This window comes from Spinacia oleracea, chromosome 2 (assembly GCF_020520425.1).
Source record: "Spinacia oleracea cultivar Varoflay chromosome 2, BTI_SOV_V1, whole genome shotgun sequence".
Taxonomy (NCBI): domain Eukaryota; kingdom Viridiplantae; phylum Streptophyta; class Magnoliopsida; order Caryophyllales; family Amaranthaceae; genus Spinacia; species Spinacia oleracea.
In genome coordinates, this window is record NC_079488.1 from 15,169,585 (window position 1) to 15,190,858 (window position 21,274).

Here is a 21,274-nt window from a genome sequence, read left to right on the forward strand (position 1 = left end):
GATTCAGATTCATAATATTTTTTTTCTCGGATTCGGATCGGATTTTTTTCTTCGGATCGGGTCGGGCTCGGTTTGGATTCGGATGTGATTGCCATTCCTAACTCCAACAATTACCCACTACTCAACCGCTAACCACTACTGCTACTAATAACATCCTGACTAGGTCAAATCATTATCCGCTACCTCAAATACTACCAGTTAAAGAAGTACTCCGTAATTTAGTACTCCGTACTAAGTTAAAACTCTATCCGCTCCCTTAATACTACCGCCTACTCGCGTAGAAATAGTTTAGTACGGAGTACTCATTATAAACCTTGTAATCACGCGCTCGAGAGCACGTATCCGGGGCGTATTTCTTTCTGCAGAAGTGTTCATACACACTCCTTCTTCCCCGCCGCAGCCACCTAAAACCTCCAAAACCCTTTCATAGCAATTCTAGGGTTTACCCCTTTCTTCCCCAATTCTCCAGCCATGGAAATGGAAATCGAAGGTTTAGAGCTCCTAGAATTCGACCCCATCGAAGAAACAAATGAAGATTTCTGCGCAACAGTCCTCTCTCGATTCAGCAAATCCACCAACAACGAGCAGCACCTCCATCTCTGCTCAGTTATCGGCGCTATGTCGCAGGAACTCAAAGACCATAGCGTTTCTCTTTCCCCGGTGGCTTACTTCGGCGCCATTATTGCTTCCCTTGACCGCCTCTCTCTCTCCTCTGACCGTTCCTCCCCCAACCACGCCGTTGATGCGCTTGTCACTTTGATGGGTTTGATTATGCCGAGGATTGCGGCTGGGATTCTTAGGAAGAAGAAGGTGTTGTTGCTGGAGTTGTTGGCTAGGGTTTTACGAGGCGGTAGTTGTTTGTCGTCTGATGGTATTGTGGCTGGGTTAAGCTGTGTTTCGGGGTTGCTGGTGATCAGGGATGGTTTGAATTGGTTTGATGTTAATGCGTTTTACGGGATTCTTCTTAGTTTCGTCACTCACTCGGATATTAAGGTACCAAGTTGTGATCTTTTTGATGTTTTTGGGTCTGTTAATTGATCAATTAATTAGTTTTATCTGTTACTATAATTTTTTTCTGTGACTAATGTGAAGAACATTGGTGCTGAAAGATGCAGCTTTTGAACTGTTTCAGCTCCCAATTACTCAGCTTTTGCTGGTGTGTGGTTTGCTTGATGAATTAAAATAATCTTGTATTTTTTCTGATGGATTTCCTGCTTTGCTAAAATGAATGTTGAGCAAGTGCGTGTGCGTGTTGGCACTTAGTGTTGAGGAGATTCTTCATGTCGTCATAAGAGCCCCTCTTTTGAAGGGCCAGTATCCTGTAGAATCAGTTGATTTTCTTGAATGTGATACTTTGGTGATGGCCTATTGCCAGACTGCCATAGGTTTAGAACTTTAGTTAGGGGTGATTCTAAATTGATAACCATTGTCTATGCATATTACAAATCACATGGCATAATCGTAAATCAATTGACCGTGGGACCTAAGTATTCAATTGAACGCAACTTTTATTCATTTTATTGTCCTTCTTTTTGCTTTTCTTACCGATTTAATTATGAAATGGCATGTTATTGTTTTTCAATTTTCCTTCAGTTAAATAGTCAGCATTAGTGTTTTCTTTAGTGTTGGTGAAGAGAATCGTTGTATGTCTTGACCTTGCTCGTAAGTTTCTTTTGGTGTATTCATGTTAGTCAGTAGATGATGCTTTTTTGGATAGCATTTGATTGTTTGAACTTTGAACTGTGCAGGTGAGAAAGCAATCACATGTTTGTATTCGAGATGTCTTACAAACCTTTCACAGAACACCACTGCTGGCACCTGCAAGTGAAGCATTTACTAACATGTTTGAGAAATTGCTGCTTCTTGCTGGAGCATCAAAAGGTGCCCCTGCTGAGAAAGGAGCGCAAGAGATTCTACATGTCCTTGATGCCCTTAAAGATTGCCTGCCTTATATTTCAATGAAATACAAGACTTCCATTTTGAAGCACTACAAAATCCTACTGGGAGTCAGTAAGCCCCTTGTCACACGGCGTATAACAGATAGTTTATATGTCCTTTGCCTCGACCCTAGTGTGGAAGTAAAACCCGAGGTGCTGGTAGATCTTTTAAGCTCTTTGGCTGTTTCAGTTCCAGTTAACGAAATGTCAGCTGATGACATGAATTTTACTGCTCGTCTGTTGGATGTCGGAATGAGGAAAGTTTACAATCTCAACAGGCAGATGTGCTACGAAAAGCTTCCCCTTGTTTTTAGTGCTTTGCAAGGTTATCTTTCTTCCCCTCCATATTTCTGCATATTGAGAGAAATAATCTTAGTGATATTTTACCAGTATGTTTCTTGGCAATTTTACTTCCCTACCTGGCAGATATTTTTGGATCTGGGTTTGAAGAAGCTAAATTTGCTGCGACCGAGTCATTCAAAAATCTGATCCAAGGCTGTGTTGATGAAGACCTAATAAAACAAGGTGTCGATCGAACAACCATTAATTTTGATTTTAACAACAGAAAGTCTGCACCATCTACTATTGAGAAAATTTGTGCTACTATTGGAAGCTTGCTTAATAACAGATATCGTAGCGAGTGGGTTATGGCCTTCCAAGTTGTCTCTTCACTATTTGACAAACTAGGTAATCATTAAGAAGTGTACATTCAGAGACTATGCTTTTGTGCTGGACAAGTTTTGTTGTTATTTTGGTCTTCTTCTTACCACGGCATGGGTCTTATGCGCTACAATTTTAGGTAATTTCTCTTCTGTCCTCCTACGAGGCACTCTGGAGAGCTTAGCAAGCATGGAAAAGGAAAGCGATGAGGATTTCCCAGAGAAGAAACAGGTTGCCTTTTAACTTTTAGTTCAATGCATCAATGTCCATAAAATGATTCATGTTCAAAAGTATTGTAATTGAGCAGGATTCTGAGAAATTATTCTAATCTTTTCCATTAAGGTATCTGAGAAATTATTCTAATCGTTTCCATAAGGAATTCCAGGCAAATGTTGTTGCCTACTTGTTCCATGCAAAGTAAATTTATGCCCTTATCATGTAGTAGTTTCATGCTCATCACTTACCTATATCAGAAATGGTTCATGTGTTAGTTTACTGGTTCTAAATTCATATTTTAATCTTAAAGTGTTGGTATAAAGGACTTTTCCCTAACCAAGTACACCCCTATTAAGCATTTGCAAGCTATCCTCGGTACTAGTCCGAAGCATTTGTTACCTATCCTTACCTGGTTTCTTATTCATAGAAATCTGTTATGCTAAGTCTCCTAGAAACGTCTTCCTATTTCATCACAAGCTTATCCAAGCAAACAGTGTTTGCTTGTTTTCGTTGTGAGTGGTCCTCCTCATCCAAAAAAACGCTTTTCATGCTAAGAAGAGCTTTCTTAAACTGTCTTGATTTGATTGTACCAGTATTGATATTTGGTGTGGCCCTAACTGAAAGCCCAATTTGGTAAGAAAGTCCATAACCACAAAACACCTAGGTAGAATTCCGGCTGTTGTATCTCCTAGAAATTTCTGTTTTGCCCTGCAAATTTTCCATTTGTGGTGTTATTTCTTCATGCTGTAGTGCATTATACTACTTCCTACCAGTTTGTGGATTATAAAAATGTTATTTATATATGTATATGGCATATGCAGTTAATGCTTTACATTTTATCGTGGAAACTAGGCTTTACCCCCTCCCTCCAATGTTTTCATGCCTTTTTGCTACTTCTTTGACACGAAATGCGTGTTCTTGCTTACAGCTGCAAGATTGCATTGGATCAGCTCTTGGGGCAGTGGGACCTGAAGAATTTTTAAGCATTCTGCCACTGAAATTGGAAGCTGATAATCTGTCTGAGATAAATGATTGGCTCTTTCCAATTATAAAACAGTATACAGTTGGTGCACGTTTGAGATTCTATGTTGAGTCATTGCTGGGTACGATTGGAAGTCTCAAGCAGAAATCTTACAAGGTACTTTTACTGTTGCTTCATAGGCTCTATTCTCAGCTTATTGTCACTGAACTTTTTTTTTTGGCTGAACTTAACTTATTCGCCGAACTTAACTTATTTGCTGAACTTAATTTATTTGCTTACCTTAACTTATTTGCTGACCTTAACTTATTTTTGCTGAACCTTAATTAAATAAGCCGAGGAGAACAAGGCCTTGGTTAGCCTAAATTATCTATTTCATTTTTCTTGTAACATTGATAAATTTAAGTACCTTGCCAGCTCAAGCTTGAGGGGCAAGTTCAGGCGTCAAGATACGCAGACAGGATGGTATACCAAGTGTGGTCCTTATTGCCTTCATTTTGTAATTATCCGTTGGACACTGCTGAAAGCTTCAAACTTCTTGAGAAAGTATTGTGCAATGCTTTGAAGGAAGAACCTGATCTTCAAGGAATTATTTGCTCCAGTTTGCAAATCCTCATTCAACAGAATAACAGTATTTTAGAAGGAAACAGTTACGTACCCAGTGATAAACTAAATGTTTCCGTTGAGAGAGCTATTGGTTTTTACAATAAAGAGGTGGCTTCTGCTAATTTGGTCGTGCTGAAATCTTCTGCTCGTAACTTCTTGTTAGTCTTATCCAATGCTTTCCTGAACTCCACAAAGGATCCTGGTGGAAGTTTGATGGTAATTCCTGTTCTTTTTTCATGTTTCTGTATTTATTGAAGTTCTATATGTTATATAGTGTCAGGCCTGTCAGGTGGCTGATTTTGGTAGGTTGACAACGTTTGTCATGTTTCATGTGATCTATTTTGTTTTCTTTATTTTTAGAACTGAATTTATCTTGTTGTATATTGTATATGTATATATATAAATATATATATATATATATATCCTTGCAGTATGTTTCGTAATATCAGGCTACGTAGACAAAAGAGAGTTCTGTACTGTCAGGTTGTTGATCTATGTGGAATGACCTTTGTTGTTTCAATTATAACTCAATGCTAATCTGTATCTAGAAAAGCTGTCAAGCCATGCCTAGGTATGATGGATTTTGTGAGCCCAGTGAGCCACTGAGCCCCAGCATTTCCACCTTCAAGTTGCACCCGTAGGGGTGCAGTCTACGAGGCATGGTAATTGTATGTGTGGTAGTTCACAACCCCGTTTAGGTTCCATTACCCCTTGCCAATACCCTCTATTCCAAGTATGTCCTAAATTAAAGTAGAATGAGTTTGTTATGTGTTGGATATTATACGAGTGTACTGGTTCACATACTAGTGAATTTTCCCTTCTCACACGCATATTTCATTATTGTTTCTGTAATATTCAGTAAAAGAATTGTTGATCCTTCGTGTATGGCTGTACGCTAAGCATCTATTAGAATTTCGTCCGACCCTTTATCTTGAAATTTGGGAAATTTGGCACCCTATTTTTGGGGTCTTGACTAGGGTTTATCATTCTTTGTCTCCTTCCCCCCTCCCTGGAAAAACTCATTCTGCTCCAGTGACTGACTCCATGAATAGTGAGGTGTACTTGCATGTTATGCATAATTTCAATAATGTGTGAAAGAACAATATCTTGGACAACTGCCAGCAAACAACTAGGAATACAGATTCTTGAAGTTTAGTTAATAAGGCATGTACAATGTATGGGATTAATTATCAGGAAGTATGAAATTATGGTGCATTCATCCCTTTTCCTGGCTACCCGTGTCAAAGTAAATATCTGCGATCGCTCTATAGGTTGTTGGCTGCTTCAATCAAATCGGCCCTTGGCTTCGCTGATTAGTGATATGAATTTCTTGTTGGGAAAGAATGCATCAGCCCCTCTTTTAAATGCTAAGATATCCGTTATGAGCTCTTAAGTACCCTAAGGATTATAATGCCTTCTTTTGAAGTTCCTGGAGTCTAGTGTCCGCTTCCTGCAGTTAGAATTTATTTTTTTGGACAGGTAATGACTATTTTGTAAGTGGAAAATGTAGTGCAGTGTTGGTAAACCACAATTATATTGTACAACTGATTTGTTGTTAGGGCATTTATCATTATGGTGCATCAATATACACTCAAAAGTATGTCTTGCTATCAAAATTTGTTTGTTGGGGATTTCTTTTTATGTTTCTTGAAGCTTACAACAGTCCTGGTTTGATTCTAGACTACAATTGGTGAATTCGCTTCAATAGCAGTAAAAGATGTCTCAACAGGAAAAGATGTGTCAGCAGGAAGCGATGTTGTGTCGAAAATTTTTAAGACCAAGATGAGTCGACTTTTGAAAGTCACCATGACTGCTAATCAAGCAGAGAAGACTAGAAATTCAATGCAGATTGACAGTTCATCTGGTGAAAATTCACTTTCTCGAGAGAGGTGTGCTGCTTATCTTTCCTGTTAGTAGCGTGTCTTTAGTGTTAATGCCTAAAAGTTAGCTCGTGTTTGTATTGTTCTTTTAATCAGTGCCAAAATTTCTTTTATGCTTTGAATGATAATTCTCCATTTTGTCTTATTACACAGAGCACAGCTTTTTGATCTGGCAGTTTCACTATTACCTGGTATTGGGCCTCAGGAGACTGATGTATTGTTTACTGCCATACGTCCAGCACTGGAGGTTTGTGATTCATTATTGTATATAATCATCTCCTTTTTATGTTCACTGTGTTTCCTTCAGAACTCTGATTGTGAGGTTTCTCCGGTGAATCCTTGATACTCTGAGCTGCAGGATGCTGATGGCTTGATCCAAAAGAAGGCTTATAAAGTTCTTTCAAAAATTCTCAAGGTGACGCTCTCTAAGATTTAAATTTTCAGCTTTATTAATGTAGAGGGCATGGAAAAACTGAATGAGAGCATTTTAATAGGGGAAGTGGGATGTTAGATGATTAGCCGAAGTGGATTTGGACTTTGTAGGCGAAGGCCCATCAACATGCCTTTTGAAGCGTGGCTTCTATTGGCTAAACTTTATCACCTCAGGGGCTTGCCTAGATTTAGGGGAACTGTTAGGGGGGATTCATTTGGAGGGGTGTTGGTAAGGGGGACTAATTTAGGGGGGAAATCGTTTGGGGTCACTAATTAATAGCAAGTTTGGTACAAGGTAACTTATTACAAGGGAGATAAATTCTTGGGTTTGATACAAGGTAAAATTGTTGCTTTACTTATTGATTCTCACTACTGTCTACTTCGTATATCACTACAATTCTTTGGAGAAATGCTAAATTCTTGTAGTTGTTAAATCAAATCATGAACATAAGTCGTCCATTTTTGTTCCACTGAAAATCAAAACTACAAAAAAGGTAGCAAAAGTTTGTGAAGAAACTTCAAAGATCTGAAGTTGCAAATTAAACACTTATTTACGTCATATAAAAGTATAAAACACTGATTTTCTTCAAAATTCACTTGAAATTACTATAAAAACAATTCTGATTTCTTGAAGGTAATCCCAATATCTAGATCCATTGAGACATTATACATCAAAAATTAAGCACCAGAATCTGCAAAATAGATTCACAAACACAATAAAAAAAATCAACAAATTACGGTGACCAAATGAGTTCAAAGGAAGAAAGAGAAAGAAATGAAGGGAACCTGATTAGTAATTTTACTCCATGGTCATTGTTCTGCCATTCGAAAGGAGAGAGACAAAGCGACGGCTTCAAAGGAGAGGAGAGTTAGAATTTAGTTTGGGTAAGTTTTTCCCGGTGAACAATTATTCTAGGGGGGACTAGGGTAACACATTACCCCTTTTGAGGGAAATAATTCAGGCCCAATTAATTACACCCATTCCAGGCATTTGACCAAGGCCCATAACATTTACCCCTTGAATGATTCCGCCCCATAATACTCGATCAAGGCAAGCCCTAGAACTGTATTTGGGTCCTTGGGAGTGTATTCCACATCATCAAGGCACTTGTAGATACCAGGTAGATTGGTAGATGGTGCTTCTGATCATTGTCTTTGATCAGTTGGGAGAATATCATTTATGCTTGATTTAATATTGTTGCTTTTGAAGTTAGTTAGATTTTTTAACGTTTTGTGTTCAATTCTTATTGAGGTTTTTAATCTAGTCAGTTTCCAACTGTTTGTTTGACTTGGTTTTTCTGGTAGAATTCGGATGGCTTTATTTCCAGAAAGCTTGAAGAGCTTCTCAAGCTGATGATTGAAGTGCTGCCTTCATGCCATTTCTCCGCCAAACGTCATAGGCTTGACTGTCTGTATTTCCTGTTTGTCCACGTGGTCAAGGTTCGGTTTTTTTTGTTTTCATTTCTTTAAAATTCTAATAACTAGCTATATGTATACTTTTTGGGTTGTCCAAATTCTATTACACTTCTATTTTGTGTTGAAGACTACAATCTGAATAGTACTTTGTATGAACCGTTCTCTCACTATCACAACAATCCTTTTTTCTTTTGCTTCTCACTACTCTCTTAGCCATTTTCCCCTTTCTATCTGTTCACTTCCTTTTAAAAAAACATGTATTAATTGCCATGATAAGCCCACATGTGAATGGGGATGATGGAGGGACTGAGGAAGTAACAATTAATTATTTGAATTGAAGATTATTTCTATCCCTTTTTCATACATTTTGTTTTTCCATATCTATGCCACAGGATGGAGCAGAACATAAAAAGGGTGAAATCATCAGTTCTTTCTTGACCGAAATTGTACTTGCTTTCAAGGAGGTATGCTTTGTTATTGAGATTGCTTTTATGCCATTTCATTGTTTTGGTGTTCACTCAATTCGTTAAAAAATTGTACTCCTTGCCTCCACAAAGCCTTTCCCATTTTTCTTTTGGGAACATAGCTTTAGGAGAGATGTTATCACAGAGCAATTAAATTAAAGTAGACAGTAGTTTGATGCTGTAACCTTTTTATTTAGGAAAAATTGACATGAATAATCCCAACTTTTGACATGAATAAATTGACATGATTGCTTTCACATGTGAATAATTGACACAAGAATTTAGGTGGTGGAAGAAAGTAAAAGAGAGAGAAAGGAAAAAGAATACAAACCTTCACATGTGATTGCAACTTTGCAAGCATTAAATGATTAAATAAAGCAATAAGTGTTAACTTGTAAGGATATATTGGGTATTTGTAGAATTGTAGTGTGAAAACAAGTATTTTATTTTCTAAAATGGATATGGTGCAATATTTGTGTAACTTTCTTCAAAGGTAAATTGGCTCAATATGGAGATGATAAATGTTATATTTCCTTGCCTCCAAAATTATTGAACCATTTACCTTTTAAGGAAGTTTCACAAATAAAGCACCATATCCATTTTGTGAAGTAAAATGTTTTTTGTTTTCTGTGAATCCTTTTCTTTATAGTGTATATATATATTTTTGAAAGTATTACCCTTCCCCTAGCAAAAAGTAACGAGAAAAATAGAATTGCTTTCCAGATGGACCAACAATGCAAAAAGACTACGTGTGCCCATGTTTCGAACATGTATTTTAGCGCTCAAGTGAGTAAAATATCAACCACTAAGCCACTGCAATTTGGATGTAAATATTCCACATTTCTAATTGTTAACTGGTTTTCGAGTAACCTAAATTTCTAAAACCGGAATTTGATAAACAAAATATAGTTAACCACCAACCCGAAATCAAAATTTCTGGTTCGGTTATCCTGATTTTCGGTTCAGTTATTTTGGCTTTCGGTTGTCCAGGTTTTTGGCAAAACCCTAAACGTCACTAGGGTAAGGGTACAGTAGGAGTTACATAAATTTCTGGTAAGGGTACAGTGGGAGTTTCATAAATTAGTTCTCAAGAGTTCCTTAAATAGTGATCCAATTAACTATAGCACATGGTCCCCAACATGAATAAAATTTATATCTTGAGTAGAGTATAATTTTAGATTTTGTGAAGTGCCTTTGTTTTTTTTCCCTTCTATTGATTGTTTATTTTTCCTTCAATACGGAACTTGAGTGGTTAGTTTGTTTATGTTTAAACTTCCACGGCTTTGAAACATCATTTCTTCAAGTCTGGATAACATCTGATTGTTTTGTATTTTGGATTGCATAGATCTCCTTGCTTTAGGCCAAATGATATTCTTTTCCCTATCGGCCTTTTCTTACTCTCTGCACATTTTGGTCTTTGTGATTTCCTTAAGTAGTTCATAGATTGAATACCGATTTTATTTTTTGCAGGCTAATAAGAAAACGAGAAATAGGTCTTATGAGATCCTAGTCCAAATTGCCCATGCTTATGGAGATGAGGAGAGGGGTGGAAATAAGGAGAACTTGCTTCAATTCTTCAATATGGTAAGGATTTTCTTTGCTGCTCTATCTTATTTTATGCTGGATTGTATCATTTTGTGTTATGTCTGTTTTATTCTCATCACATGTTTTGTTTCAGTATATGATCTGAGTAAGTATTGACTATTGAGTGATTATTATCTATTAATATTGGTTGTTCGGCTCTGCATTAAAACAATTTTACTGTATGAGGTTGTTTTGCTTCAAAACTTAACTGCCAATAAGCCTGTCCTCAGTATCATATTCTGCCAGTGTCAGTAACTTTTACATCTTCTGTCAATAAGGTATAAAAGGATCATAAGAGTTGCATCTATTGATATTCGACTCTTTTATTGGGCTAATCTTGAAAGGAATTCTGATAGACTAGTGAGTTGGAGAATGTTTTAGGTCCTGAAAATAGATTCTTAAAAAATTGAAGTACAGCAACCCCAGTTTAAGAATTGTGAAAAGAGAATACTCCATGAAAAGGCTCTTGCGATTACACTTTGAGAAGTATATCCGATTAAGTGGGTGTTATCTTTATGTGAAATTTGCTGTACTTATCTAAACTTATTGGACCCGATTGGAACTTATTGCAAGTGTGTAAACTCGAGAATAAACTTACTGGACATTTGGACCTGATTGGAACTTGTCTGGATTTATTGGAACTTATCTGAACTTATTGGACATGAAACTTGTTCTTTTTATGGTGAAAAGAACGCCTGTAAGAGATTGACTTGTTTTCCTATGATACTTTGAAATGATTTTTGGGTTCTTTGATGTTTACAGGTAGCTGGAGGCCTTGCTGGTGGAACTCCACATATGATCAGTGCGGCTGTGAAAGGCTTGGCTCGTTTGGCTTATGAATTTTCTGATCTTCTTTCTAGTGCATACAATGTGCTTCCCTCCTCATTTCTACTTCTTCAAAGGAAGAACAGAGAGATCATTAAAGTATGTTCCATTCTGTTGTAGACAATTTCAATTGAAATTTTAAATAACTTGATGACCTTAGCTCTATTTTTTTTGTTAAACTCTATTTCAATGGACTACAATTGATTATGTTGACTAATTTTGTTGTTTCAGGCTAATTTGGGACTACTTAAGGTTTTGGTTGCAAAATCACAACCTGACAACCTGCAAAATAACCTACAGGTCATGGTTGAAGGCATACTGGAGTGGCAGGATGACTCCAAGAATCATTTCAAAGCTAAGGTTTGTAGCCTAGTTGTTATGAGACTTCCACTTTCTTTCTACCCTTGTAGCACATTATGTGGGTAATGTACTTGTTTTCTTGGCATGATAACTTTGGTTATTTCCTTTTCCATTAACCTTGGACAGCCATTAACCATGAATCAGAATGTTGGCTGAACTAGCTTTAGTTGTTCTGTACTTATCCTTCTTTCTCCTTACCCTGGTTATGGTACTGTGACTGGGTCAAACGTTGCTTCTAAATTTGTACTTGCTCTCTTCGCTAACTGTTTTCAAGTGCAAATGATACTCGGTAAAATTAATGGTAGTTTGGGCGTGTGTGCTATGGGGCATGGGGCTATTAGGATCCTCCCCAGCTCCTCTCTTGTAGTTTCCATTGACGTATTGAAACATGTAAGCTAGGATTGCAAAAAGGCCAACCTCCCTATTCCTCTCTTCATGATTTTCCAACTACCTGTCTGACAACTTCACTGTTGTGACCCTTCAGAAACTACAAAGGATCTTTCTGTACCAGCTCTATGTTTGGTGTTTGTGCGGAAATTATTTTCTTATGAAATTTATGTGCAAATTGATTTAGTAGCTCATTTTCCATGGAACTCTCGATCAGCTTGGTTTACTGCCGTTCAAATCTACTTATGGACTTCAATTTTGAAGTTTTAATGTTAAGAAGAAAAAGAGGGTTTGTGACTTTTGTCCCTCCAATAGTCCTCTGAAATTGTAGTTTTGCATTTTGATGGCAATACATGGAATTTAGACTCGCTTGTTTTATAGTTCTCATACTCTCCCATTTATGATTCGGTTTTGCAACTTGTTTTTTTTTTTTTTCTTTATGTTGCCAGGTTAAACACTTGTTGGAGATGCTTGTCAAGAAATGTGGCATGGATGCAGTTAAGGCTGTAATGCCTGAAGATCATATGAAACTTCTTACTAATATCCGCAAGGTGCAAAGCTGGATTTAATCCGTCACTTTTGCTATTATTTATTTGTGTGGTAAGTGACATTTGTTCCATCAATCTATGGTTGCTAATGTGTTTGTTTCATTCAGATAAAGGAGCGAAGAGAAAGGAAGTTGGCAGCCAATTCCGAGACAAGTTCGTATCATTCAAAAGCAACTACGTCCAGGTTAAATTTTTTTCCATCTTTGTTTTCTTGATATTGCTTACAGATTAAAACCTTCTCTTTACTATATCTGATCCAAGCAAAGAGAAAGAGCAGGGGCAAATATTTGGAAAGCATTGTTATTTGACGATAAGAAAATATCTGCGCAGTTCCAGTTTCTATATATATTCTCTTGTTTTATCTGGCAAATGTTATGTCACCCGAACTCTTCATGTCGGACATGAGGACTCGCTCAAGTAACATAGACCGAATGCTTTTGGGTAGGAACAATTGGGACTTCATTTTGGACCAAAAATATTAAAAATTAAATAATGGCTGAGTTCTGATACTTGGGACACATACCCATGTCCAATAAGAGTACTCGGTTTTGTAACATGGGTGCAGATGTAATTGCATGGTGGTTTAATTGTGAGCAAAACCTTCTTTTCCCTTAATGTGAAATGACAATGATTGCTCAATTTTAAATTCGCTATTGGTCTATACCAACTTGTCTTATGATTGACGAGTTTGAATTTTCTTTGCAGGCAAAGTGGATGGGGTCACACAAAGATATTCTCTGACTTCGATGAAGAATCAAGTAACGGGGATGCTGGGACATCTGTTGGTCGACGGAGCCTATCATCTTCCAAGTTTAAATCAAAAGCACCTTCGTTAAGGTTAGTATCATGCATTAGTCATTTCTTTCGAGTATGAGAAATTACTGAAGTCATCAGCCCTATTGTTTGATTCTTCAGTTGCCCTAGACTGAACTATTTTCTTTCTTTTATTACCCTAAACCTGGCAAAACTGACCTTACCCAAATTTAGTGACCTGAAAAGACCAAAATAAAATCAACATGATTAGGTTTGATATAATTTACAATAAACCTCGAATCTACCCCGACCCTAGTACAATCCTGACCCAAACTTAATGACCTAAAAAGACCAAAATAAAATCAACATGATTAGGTTTGATATATTTTACAATAGACTCGAATAAACCCCGACCCTACTACAATCCTGACCCATACTTAGTAACCTGAAAAGACCAAAATAAAATCATCATGATTAGGGTTGATATATTTTACAATACACTCGAATCTACCCCGACCCTAAACCAAACTTACTGACCTTAAAAGACCAAAATAAAATTAACATAATTAGGTTTGATATATTTTACAATAGACTCGAATCTACCCCGACCCTAGTACAATCCATTTGCCACCTCTGAGGGTTGGAGCTGTAGGGAGTCTCTTCGGATCCAATATTTCTGACAATGTACTTCGTATAACTTAATATTGAATATTTCTTTGTTCTGTACCTTAATATGGAATAAACGTTTCTTAGGTCAAAGAAAACCAGATCTGGAAGGAGCTTATTGGATGACTCACTTGACCGGTTAGAAGATGAACCACTTGATCTTCTGGACCAGCGAAAAACAAGGCTAGCTCTTCGTTCAGGTGGGAATTTGAAAAGAAAGCTTGATACAGACGATGAACCAGAGTTTGACGAGGAAGGACGGCTTGTAATCCGTGAAGGAGGAAAGCCCAACAACAGTGAGAAATCTTCTGATAATTACGAGTCGGATGATGATGATAAAACCGAAGCTCGTAGCTTTGCTTCTACAAACTCAAAGAAGGCGGGCCAGAAGCGTAGAAAAACGTCAGAGTCGGGTTGGGCCTACACCGGAAAAGAATATGCTAGTAAGAAGGCCCGCGGAGATGTGAAAAAGAAGGGTAAATTTGAGCCGTATGCGTACTGGCCGCTGGACCGTAAGATGCTGAGCCGTAGACCCGAGCATCGGGCTTCTGCTAGAAGAGGTATGAGAAGTGTTGTTAAGTTGACGAAAAAGCTGGAAGGGAGAAGCGTTGCAAGTGCACTTGCCGTGAGGAGCAAGGTAAAAAAGGCCCATAAGAAGAAGTAAAAAGAGCAGAGAAATGCGCATTGTTCTGTTCTAGAATTTTGAAATCTTTAGTTTTATTTACATAGAAAATAGGAAGATGAAAAGACCCCTTGTACACAAATGTAATGAATCTGCAATGAAATGCTGTCCAATTTTGGCATCCAGGTAAATTCATGATTATTTAAGTGATAAATTGATTATTTTTCCTTCTGTTTCCGTAATACATCATTTGATAGTTGATAGTTGATAGTTGATATTGAAGTATGCGCCTTCCCTTAAATGGAAAAGTACAATCAACAACTATGATTTGTCAATAGTGTAATTAACATAAATTTTTTCAGGAAAACTTTAAAAATTAAGTTGGAAATAAAATAATAAAAATGAAAAAGTGAGTAAAATGAATTAAATTTAAGGTTAAATGAATATTTTGATGTTAACTCAAAAAAAATATGAGTTTAAATGAATAAAAATTGAAGTTATATGGGCATCGTTATATGACTCGACTTTATCCAAACTCTAATTTTTTGACATTGATTCGAATAGACGCGCATTTGCGATATTTTTCTTGTTGGATGGATATTGTTTATAGTGTCAAATGAACATGAAAGAGAAGCTAGTGTTTCAGATGTTAAAAGATGGTTGCTAACCTTATACTATTAACACCTTAATTTATGGATAGTGCAACTCTAATATATAAGGTTGATAAGGCACTTTGCCTATCACAGGAAAGCAGGCAATACCTCTTCAAAATGGGATAATTTGATATTTACCGTCTTTTAAGTTTCAGGTTTTGTTTATTTACCGCCTAATTTTAAGAAACGTTTTATATCCACCACCTCCTGACGGATTTCATTCAAATCTTCGTCTATTTGGGCCCTACGTAACACAATATTTTAATTGAAAACTTAATGAAATATGAGGGAATTAAATTAAAGAAGTTGATTAATTAATGATTTATGAAATACTCGTAAATGCCATATTCCGCATTGATATATATATACTAATATATTAAAAAAACATTTATAAAGAATAACTTAGAAACTTTAATTTTGTGGTTTTTGAATTTTTTTCCCATTGGCGACATAATAACTATTTTCTTTTACGCATTTTTTTTAATAAAATAAGTCGAATATACTTATATTATTCAAAGTAGCAACTGGAGGCATTGTTAGGGCAACACACTAGTTCTTAATTATAAAGAGTCCATATATCTAATAACAAACCAGTCGACGGAGTATAATAATTAGATCCGGTCACATACTCATACTACCAGTCTATCGCAGAGTTGGCAAAGGTCGTAAATTACGACATTAAAAATTAGTGTCATAGGATAAAAATCAAGTAGTATGAGTTCATAGGATAATTAACAAATTAGTAACTCTCTTGAAGTCGCAAACTCACCGCACTTTCAAGTTATATAGGATTCTAAGAAATTGAATTACTCCGTAAGAAAAACACTTTTTGATGATAAACTAGTGTGTGGCCCGGGCGTTGCTCCAGGTTTTACTTTTCAAAAGGTCTTGCGTGCACAAGGTGCACAATAAATTTATTGTACACCAAGATAACTTTTACCCCTTTTCTCGTAACTTTAACCTAGTTTTGATTAACTTTTATATTAGTAAAAAAAAGTTGATAGAAATGATTAAATGATTAATTTTATACATTATAAGTGATTTTGAAGAAATAAGTTTTACTAAAATGAAAAAATTAATCACTTAAAAATAGACAACTTTTACATATATAAGCTTAACTTTTAAGCATTTTGAGTTAACTTTTACTTCGGTGTACAATATTTATTGTACACCCATTGTAAATAAGAATTTGTGTTTACTTTTAGTCGGGTTTACGTTTTCGAAAAATGTGCCCAATTTTAAATGATTGTATTTTCCATTTATATGTGAAAATATGACTAAAATTGTAGCTAGTTGAGATGGTAGGAAGTGAAACTTTTAATCCATGAGGTTTGATGTTCAATTCTTGCTACCATATGACGATCGATAGTTCAACTTGAAATTAAATAGGAATATCAGATTAAGTTCTAATCAACCACAAAAACCAAACTTAGTTATTACGTAGTAAAAAATAGATAAGATGTTCTATTCACCTTATTTCCACCTATTTAGAAAAAATAAGTTTAAATAAATTTAGATAAGTTCAGTTAATTTCGGATAAAATATTATAAGTTAAGGAAGGATAAGTCAAGTTAATAAAAACTAGCGAGACTCATGAACAAATACAAATATATTGGATATAAGATTAAGGATTTGTAACATAGTCAAATTCTAATATTACATACGACGTAGGTGTTTTGTAACGGTTCAGGTTCTATTAGGCTGTACTCCGTAGCTAGGAAACTAGACTCATGAACACGTACAAATACACAATAAGATAAAGATATAATTATAACACAATAATAATCATATTATTAATAATAAATATATCCTTAATGTTATTTATCTTGCGCAAAATATATTAATTGGATAAGATAAAGGATTAGTAAGTTAGTAAAATTCTAATACTACAGACGTAGGTCTATTGACACTATAAATAGGGGTTCGTTATTCTTCATCAATTCATCATTAGCTTAATTAATCATCGTATAATCTCTCATACATCATCAAAGATGAAGAATCATAATATGATGTTTAGTCTTCTGTTAGGAATCATCACCATTCTTAGTGTTACGCATTCGACTTTCGCTACCGAAGTTTCTCAAGATGGACGTGCAATTCTCATCAATGGTGAACGTAAGATCATCTTATCTGGTTCCATCCATTACCCTCGTAGTACTCCTGAGGTATGTATACATTATATCTCAACGTTACATTACAATAGCATAATTTAATTTACTAATTATGGCAAATTGTGTAGATGTCGTATGACTTTTTATTAATGAATTGTTTTTAATTATTTGGTTAACTAGATGTGGCCTGACTTGATCAAAAAATCAAAAGATGGAGGTCTTGATGCAATTGAGACTTACGTGTTTTGGAATTCGCACGAGCCTGTACGTAGACAGTATGATTTTACCGGTAGAAATAATCTGATAAGGTTTTTGAAGACGGTTCAAGATGCTGGACTTTATGCTATTCTACGTATCGGCCCATACGCTTGTGCTGAATGGAATTACGGGTATGTACACTTCATAATCTATCTATCCTTTATCCTTAATTAATATTAATAATAATAAAATAAATAATTAATGTATTGAATTTTGTTTTGAATAGAGGGTTTCCGGTATGGCTACACAACATGCCCGGAATCGAGCTTCGAACAAATAATAAAGTATTTATGGATGAGATGCAAAACTTCACAACGTTGATAGTTGATATGGTTAAAAATGAGAACCTTTTTGCTTCTCAAGGTGGTCCAATTATCCTTGCCCAGGTTTGTTAATTTGAACTCAATCACTCTACACTTAATTATGGAATTTATGGTCTTGATTAGTTCTCCTAATTAATTTAATTAATTAGTAGTCCTAATTATCTAATTTGACATTATATTTTGGTATGATTATTATAGATCGAAAACGAATACGGCAATGTAATGGCTCCGTATGGAGATGCTGGGAAAGAATACCTAAATTGGTGTGCAAAAATGGCCGTAGCTCAAAACATTGGAGTCCCATGGCTTATGTGCCAACAAAGTGATGCACCTCAACCAATGGTATCAAATCATCATACCAAACTAAACTAGCTAATTTGTTTTCTTAAAAAAATTATTTGTATTATTAGCGTCTAATTATGTTTTATTTTCTCTAATAATCAGATTAACACATGCAATGGTTGGTACTGTCATGATTTTACCCCAAACAATCCTAATGTCCCAAAGATCTGGACCGAAAACTGGACTGGATGGTAAGTTATTTTCTTCACAAAATTTGATTTGGCAAATTATTCGTGTTCTTTACTGTTATTTTAGCTATGTAATTGTGTTTTTAACGTGCACCATGCTCATTGTGCATTATGATCCACCTTCTAAATTGGGTGATTAATGGGTTATTTTTAATTTCTGTTCCACCGTCTAAACTACGTGATTAAATGGGTTGTTTTTAATTTCGGATCTACCTTCTAAACCGTGTGATTAAATAGTTTTTTTTTTTTTATTTCTGATCCACCTACTAAATTGTGTGATTAAATGGGTTGTTTTTAATTTATGATCCACCTTCTAAATTACTGATTAAATAGTTTAGTTTTTTATTTCTGATCGACCTTCTAAATTGTATGATTAGATGGCCTGGTTTATTTTTAATTAATTTGTTGGACGTATAGGTTCAAAGCATGGGGTGGTAAACGTCCATACAGAACTTCAGAAGATGTTGCTTATGCTGTTGCCCGTTTCTTCCAAACTGGAGGCACTCTTCAAAATTACTACATGGTAATTTACTAATTTAATTACCTATACAATAATATATATTCTTATTCTAATTAATTATTAATAGTAATTAATATAAATTTGCAGTACCATGGAGGAACTAACTTCGGAAGAACTACTGGTGGACCGTACATTAGTACAAGTTACGATTACGATGCACCACTCGATGAATATGGTAATTTGAATCAACCCAAATACGGACATCTCAAACAACTTCACGATGTGTTACACTCTATGGAAAAGGAATTAACTTATGGAGATATTCTCAAAACTGATTTGGGTAACTCTGTTACAATGACAAGTTATAAATACCAAGATATCTCAAGTTGTTTCATTAACAACGATAATACTTCTGTCGACGCAACTATTACACTTGATGGTCAAAACCTCACCATTCCTGCTTGGTCTGTTAGTATTCTTCACGATTGCAAACACGAACTATACAATACTGCTAAGGTTGGTACATATTTACACTTTCTTACGTACTACTAGTTTACGTTGTGTTTTATATATTGATCATTGTATTGTATTGTATATAGGTGAACACACAAACTTCCTTGAAAGCAAGAATAAGCAACGAAGCAGAACAAGAACCGACTTCACTAAGTTGGAGTTGGAGACCTGAATTAATCGGTAGTTATGTCAAAGGCGATGTTGGTGTTGGTGAATTTACATCGGATGTTTTACTTGAACAAAAGAGTGTTACAAATGACACAAGTGATTATTTATGGTACATGACTAATGTTAACCTTGATGAGAATGATCCTATTTGGAGTGATGATATGAGCCTACAAGTTAATTCAAGTACACATGTTCTTCATGCTTATGTTAATGGCAAAGAAGTTGGTTCTCAATATGCTCAAGGTCATTACCACTTCTTTTTTGACCAAAAGGTTAATAATTTCAAAAAGGGAAACAACATTATTTCACTCCTTAGTGCTACCGTTGGACTTCAGGTAAATTAACTAATTGATCTTAATTTATATTTTCCGTTTTAATCTGTTTGATAATATATATACTGCATCATTATATAATTAATTAACGTTTTGTTTTGAATCCTTTTTAACTTGTATGTAGAACTATGGTCCATTCTTCGACAAGACTCAAGTAGGACTAATGGGTCCAATAAAGATAGTAGGAAAGAAGAGTAACAACAATGAGGTTGTGACAAAGGACTTATCTTCTCAAACATGGACATACGCAACTGGTTTACAAGGTCTCGATAATCACAAACTCTATAGTGAAGAATCAGTCAATGCACTAAAATGGAAAGATGAACGTAATATGCCAATAAACAGGAAAATGACTTGGTATAAAACAACATTCGAACCACCATTGGGAACTGAACCTGTTATTGTTGACTTAAGTGGTATGGGAAAGGGTGAAGCTTTTGTGAATGGAATTAGTATTGGTAGATTTTGGCAAACTTATTTAGCTGGTAATGATGGTTGTGATCTTAAAGCTTGTGATTATCGTGGCCAATATGATAACAACAAGTGTGTCTTCAACTGCGGCAAATCCGTCCAAACTGAGTAAGTTCTAATTACTGTAGTACTATGTTTACTTACATGTTTTCTGTTTTAGTCTGTTTCATAATCTTTTTATTTTTTTTAATTGAAGGTACCATGTACCGCGATCTTTCCTAAGGGACGATGTGAACACCCTAGTACTATTCGAGGAATTCGGGGGAAACCCGACCCAAGTGAGCTTCAAAACAGTACGAACAGGAGGTGCTTGTGCGAATGCATACGAGGGAAAGACAATAGAGTTGTCGTGTGAAGGAAGATACATTTCTGGTATTAATTTTGCGAGTTTCGGTAATCCAACTGGTTCTTGTGGTTCATTTGAGAAGGGATTGTGTGAAGGAGCCAATGATGCTAAGACCATTCTCACTAAGGTAAGCGTTTGTGTTATTTTTTCCAGTTTAATAGGTTTCATAATTAATATTGTTTACATTGTCTTAATATTTGTGCAAATAGTAACCGTAAAGAACATTATGTAAAACGAAGAAGTAATTATATTATGAATTCTAATTTATGTTTAAAATATTGGCAGGCTTGTGTTGGCAAAGAGAGTTGTTCAGTGGATGTTTCAGAGAAAGTATTTGGTGCAGCATCAAACTGTGGAGATGAAAGCAAGAGGCTTGCAGTGGAGATAGTTTGCCAATAGTTTAGTGGTTAATTAATTAGGAGTTAGTTTATTTTAATGCAAAGTTTATAGGATTTGTTTTAGCATAATAAATACCTCGTAGTTAGGTTAGATTAAACGAGGAATAAGTAAAGAATAATGGTACATAGTTTGTCCAAAATACAATTTTTAGTTATGGAGTATTTTCATTCACTACTGTCATCATTATTCTAAATACTAATTACTGTCATTTTACGCTCCCCTCCTGACCCTTCGTAGTTTTGTGGTTATTTAATTAACTAAAATATGAGTCTTAATCAATTTTAACTAATTAAGGAGCTATTCTTTAAAAGAACTCGCTATAGTTTGAGACCGTTTTAAGATAATCAAAAGTTGAAACCTTTTAAAGTAATATCA

The 21,274-nt window shown here is 35.5% G+C and overlaps 2 protein-coding genes across 2 annotated transcripts; both read left to right on the forward strand.

The window, feature by feature from the left end:
• Positions 1–345: 345 nt before the first annotated feature.
• Positions 346–14,566, forward strand: LOC110804181 (uncharacterized). Its single transcript, XM_022009746.2, has 18 exons — positions 346–993; positions 1,749–2,262; positions 2,364–2,624; positions 2,737–2,828; positions 3,742–3,951; positions 4,210–4,614; positions 6,079–6,287; positions 6,432–6,525; positions 6,637–6,693; positions 8,016–8,150; positions 8,519–8,590; positions 10,061–10,174; positions 10,937–11,098; positions 11,231–11,359; positions 12,196–12,297; positions 12,402–12,478; positions 13,000–13,131; positions 13,801–14,566. Exons 1-18 carry the CDS (start codon positions 472–474, stop codon positions 14,375–14,377), a joined length of 3,864 nt encoding a protein of 1,287 aa, XP_021865438.1. The 5' UTR covers positions 346–471; the 3' UTR covers positions 14,378–14,566.
• A 2,361-nt stretch (positions 14,567–16,927) lies between these two features.
• LOC110804184 (beta-galactosidase 15-like) lies at positions 16,928–21,070 on the forward strand. Its single transcript, XM_022009747.2, has 11 exons — positions 16,928–17,153; positions 17,280–17,488; positions 17,584–17,743; positions 17,879–18,022; positions 18,125–18,213; positions 18,628–18,733; positions 18,818–19,186; positions 19,270–19,686; positions 19,808–20,262; positions 20,351–20,627; positions 20,786–21,070. Exons 1-11 carry the CDS (start codon positions 16,980–16,982, stop codon positions 20,897–20,899), a joined length of 2,514 nt encoding a protein of 837 aa, XP_021865439.2. The 5' UTR covers positions 16,928–16,979; the 3' UTR covers positions 20,900–21,070.
• The last annotated feature ends 204 nt before the right edge of the window (positions 21,071–21,274 follow it).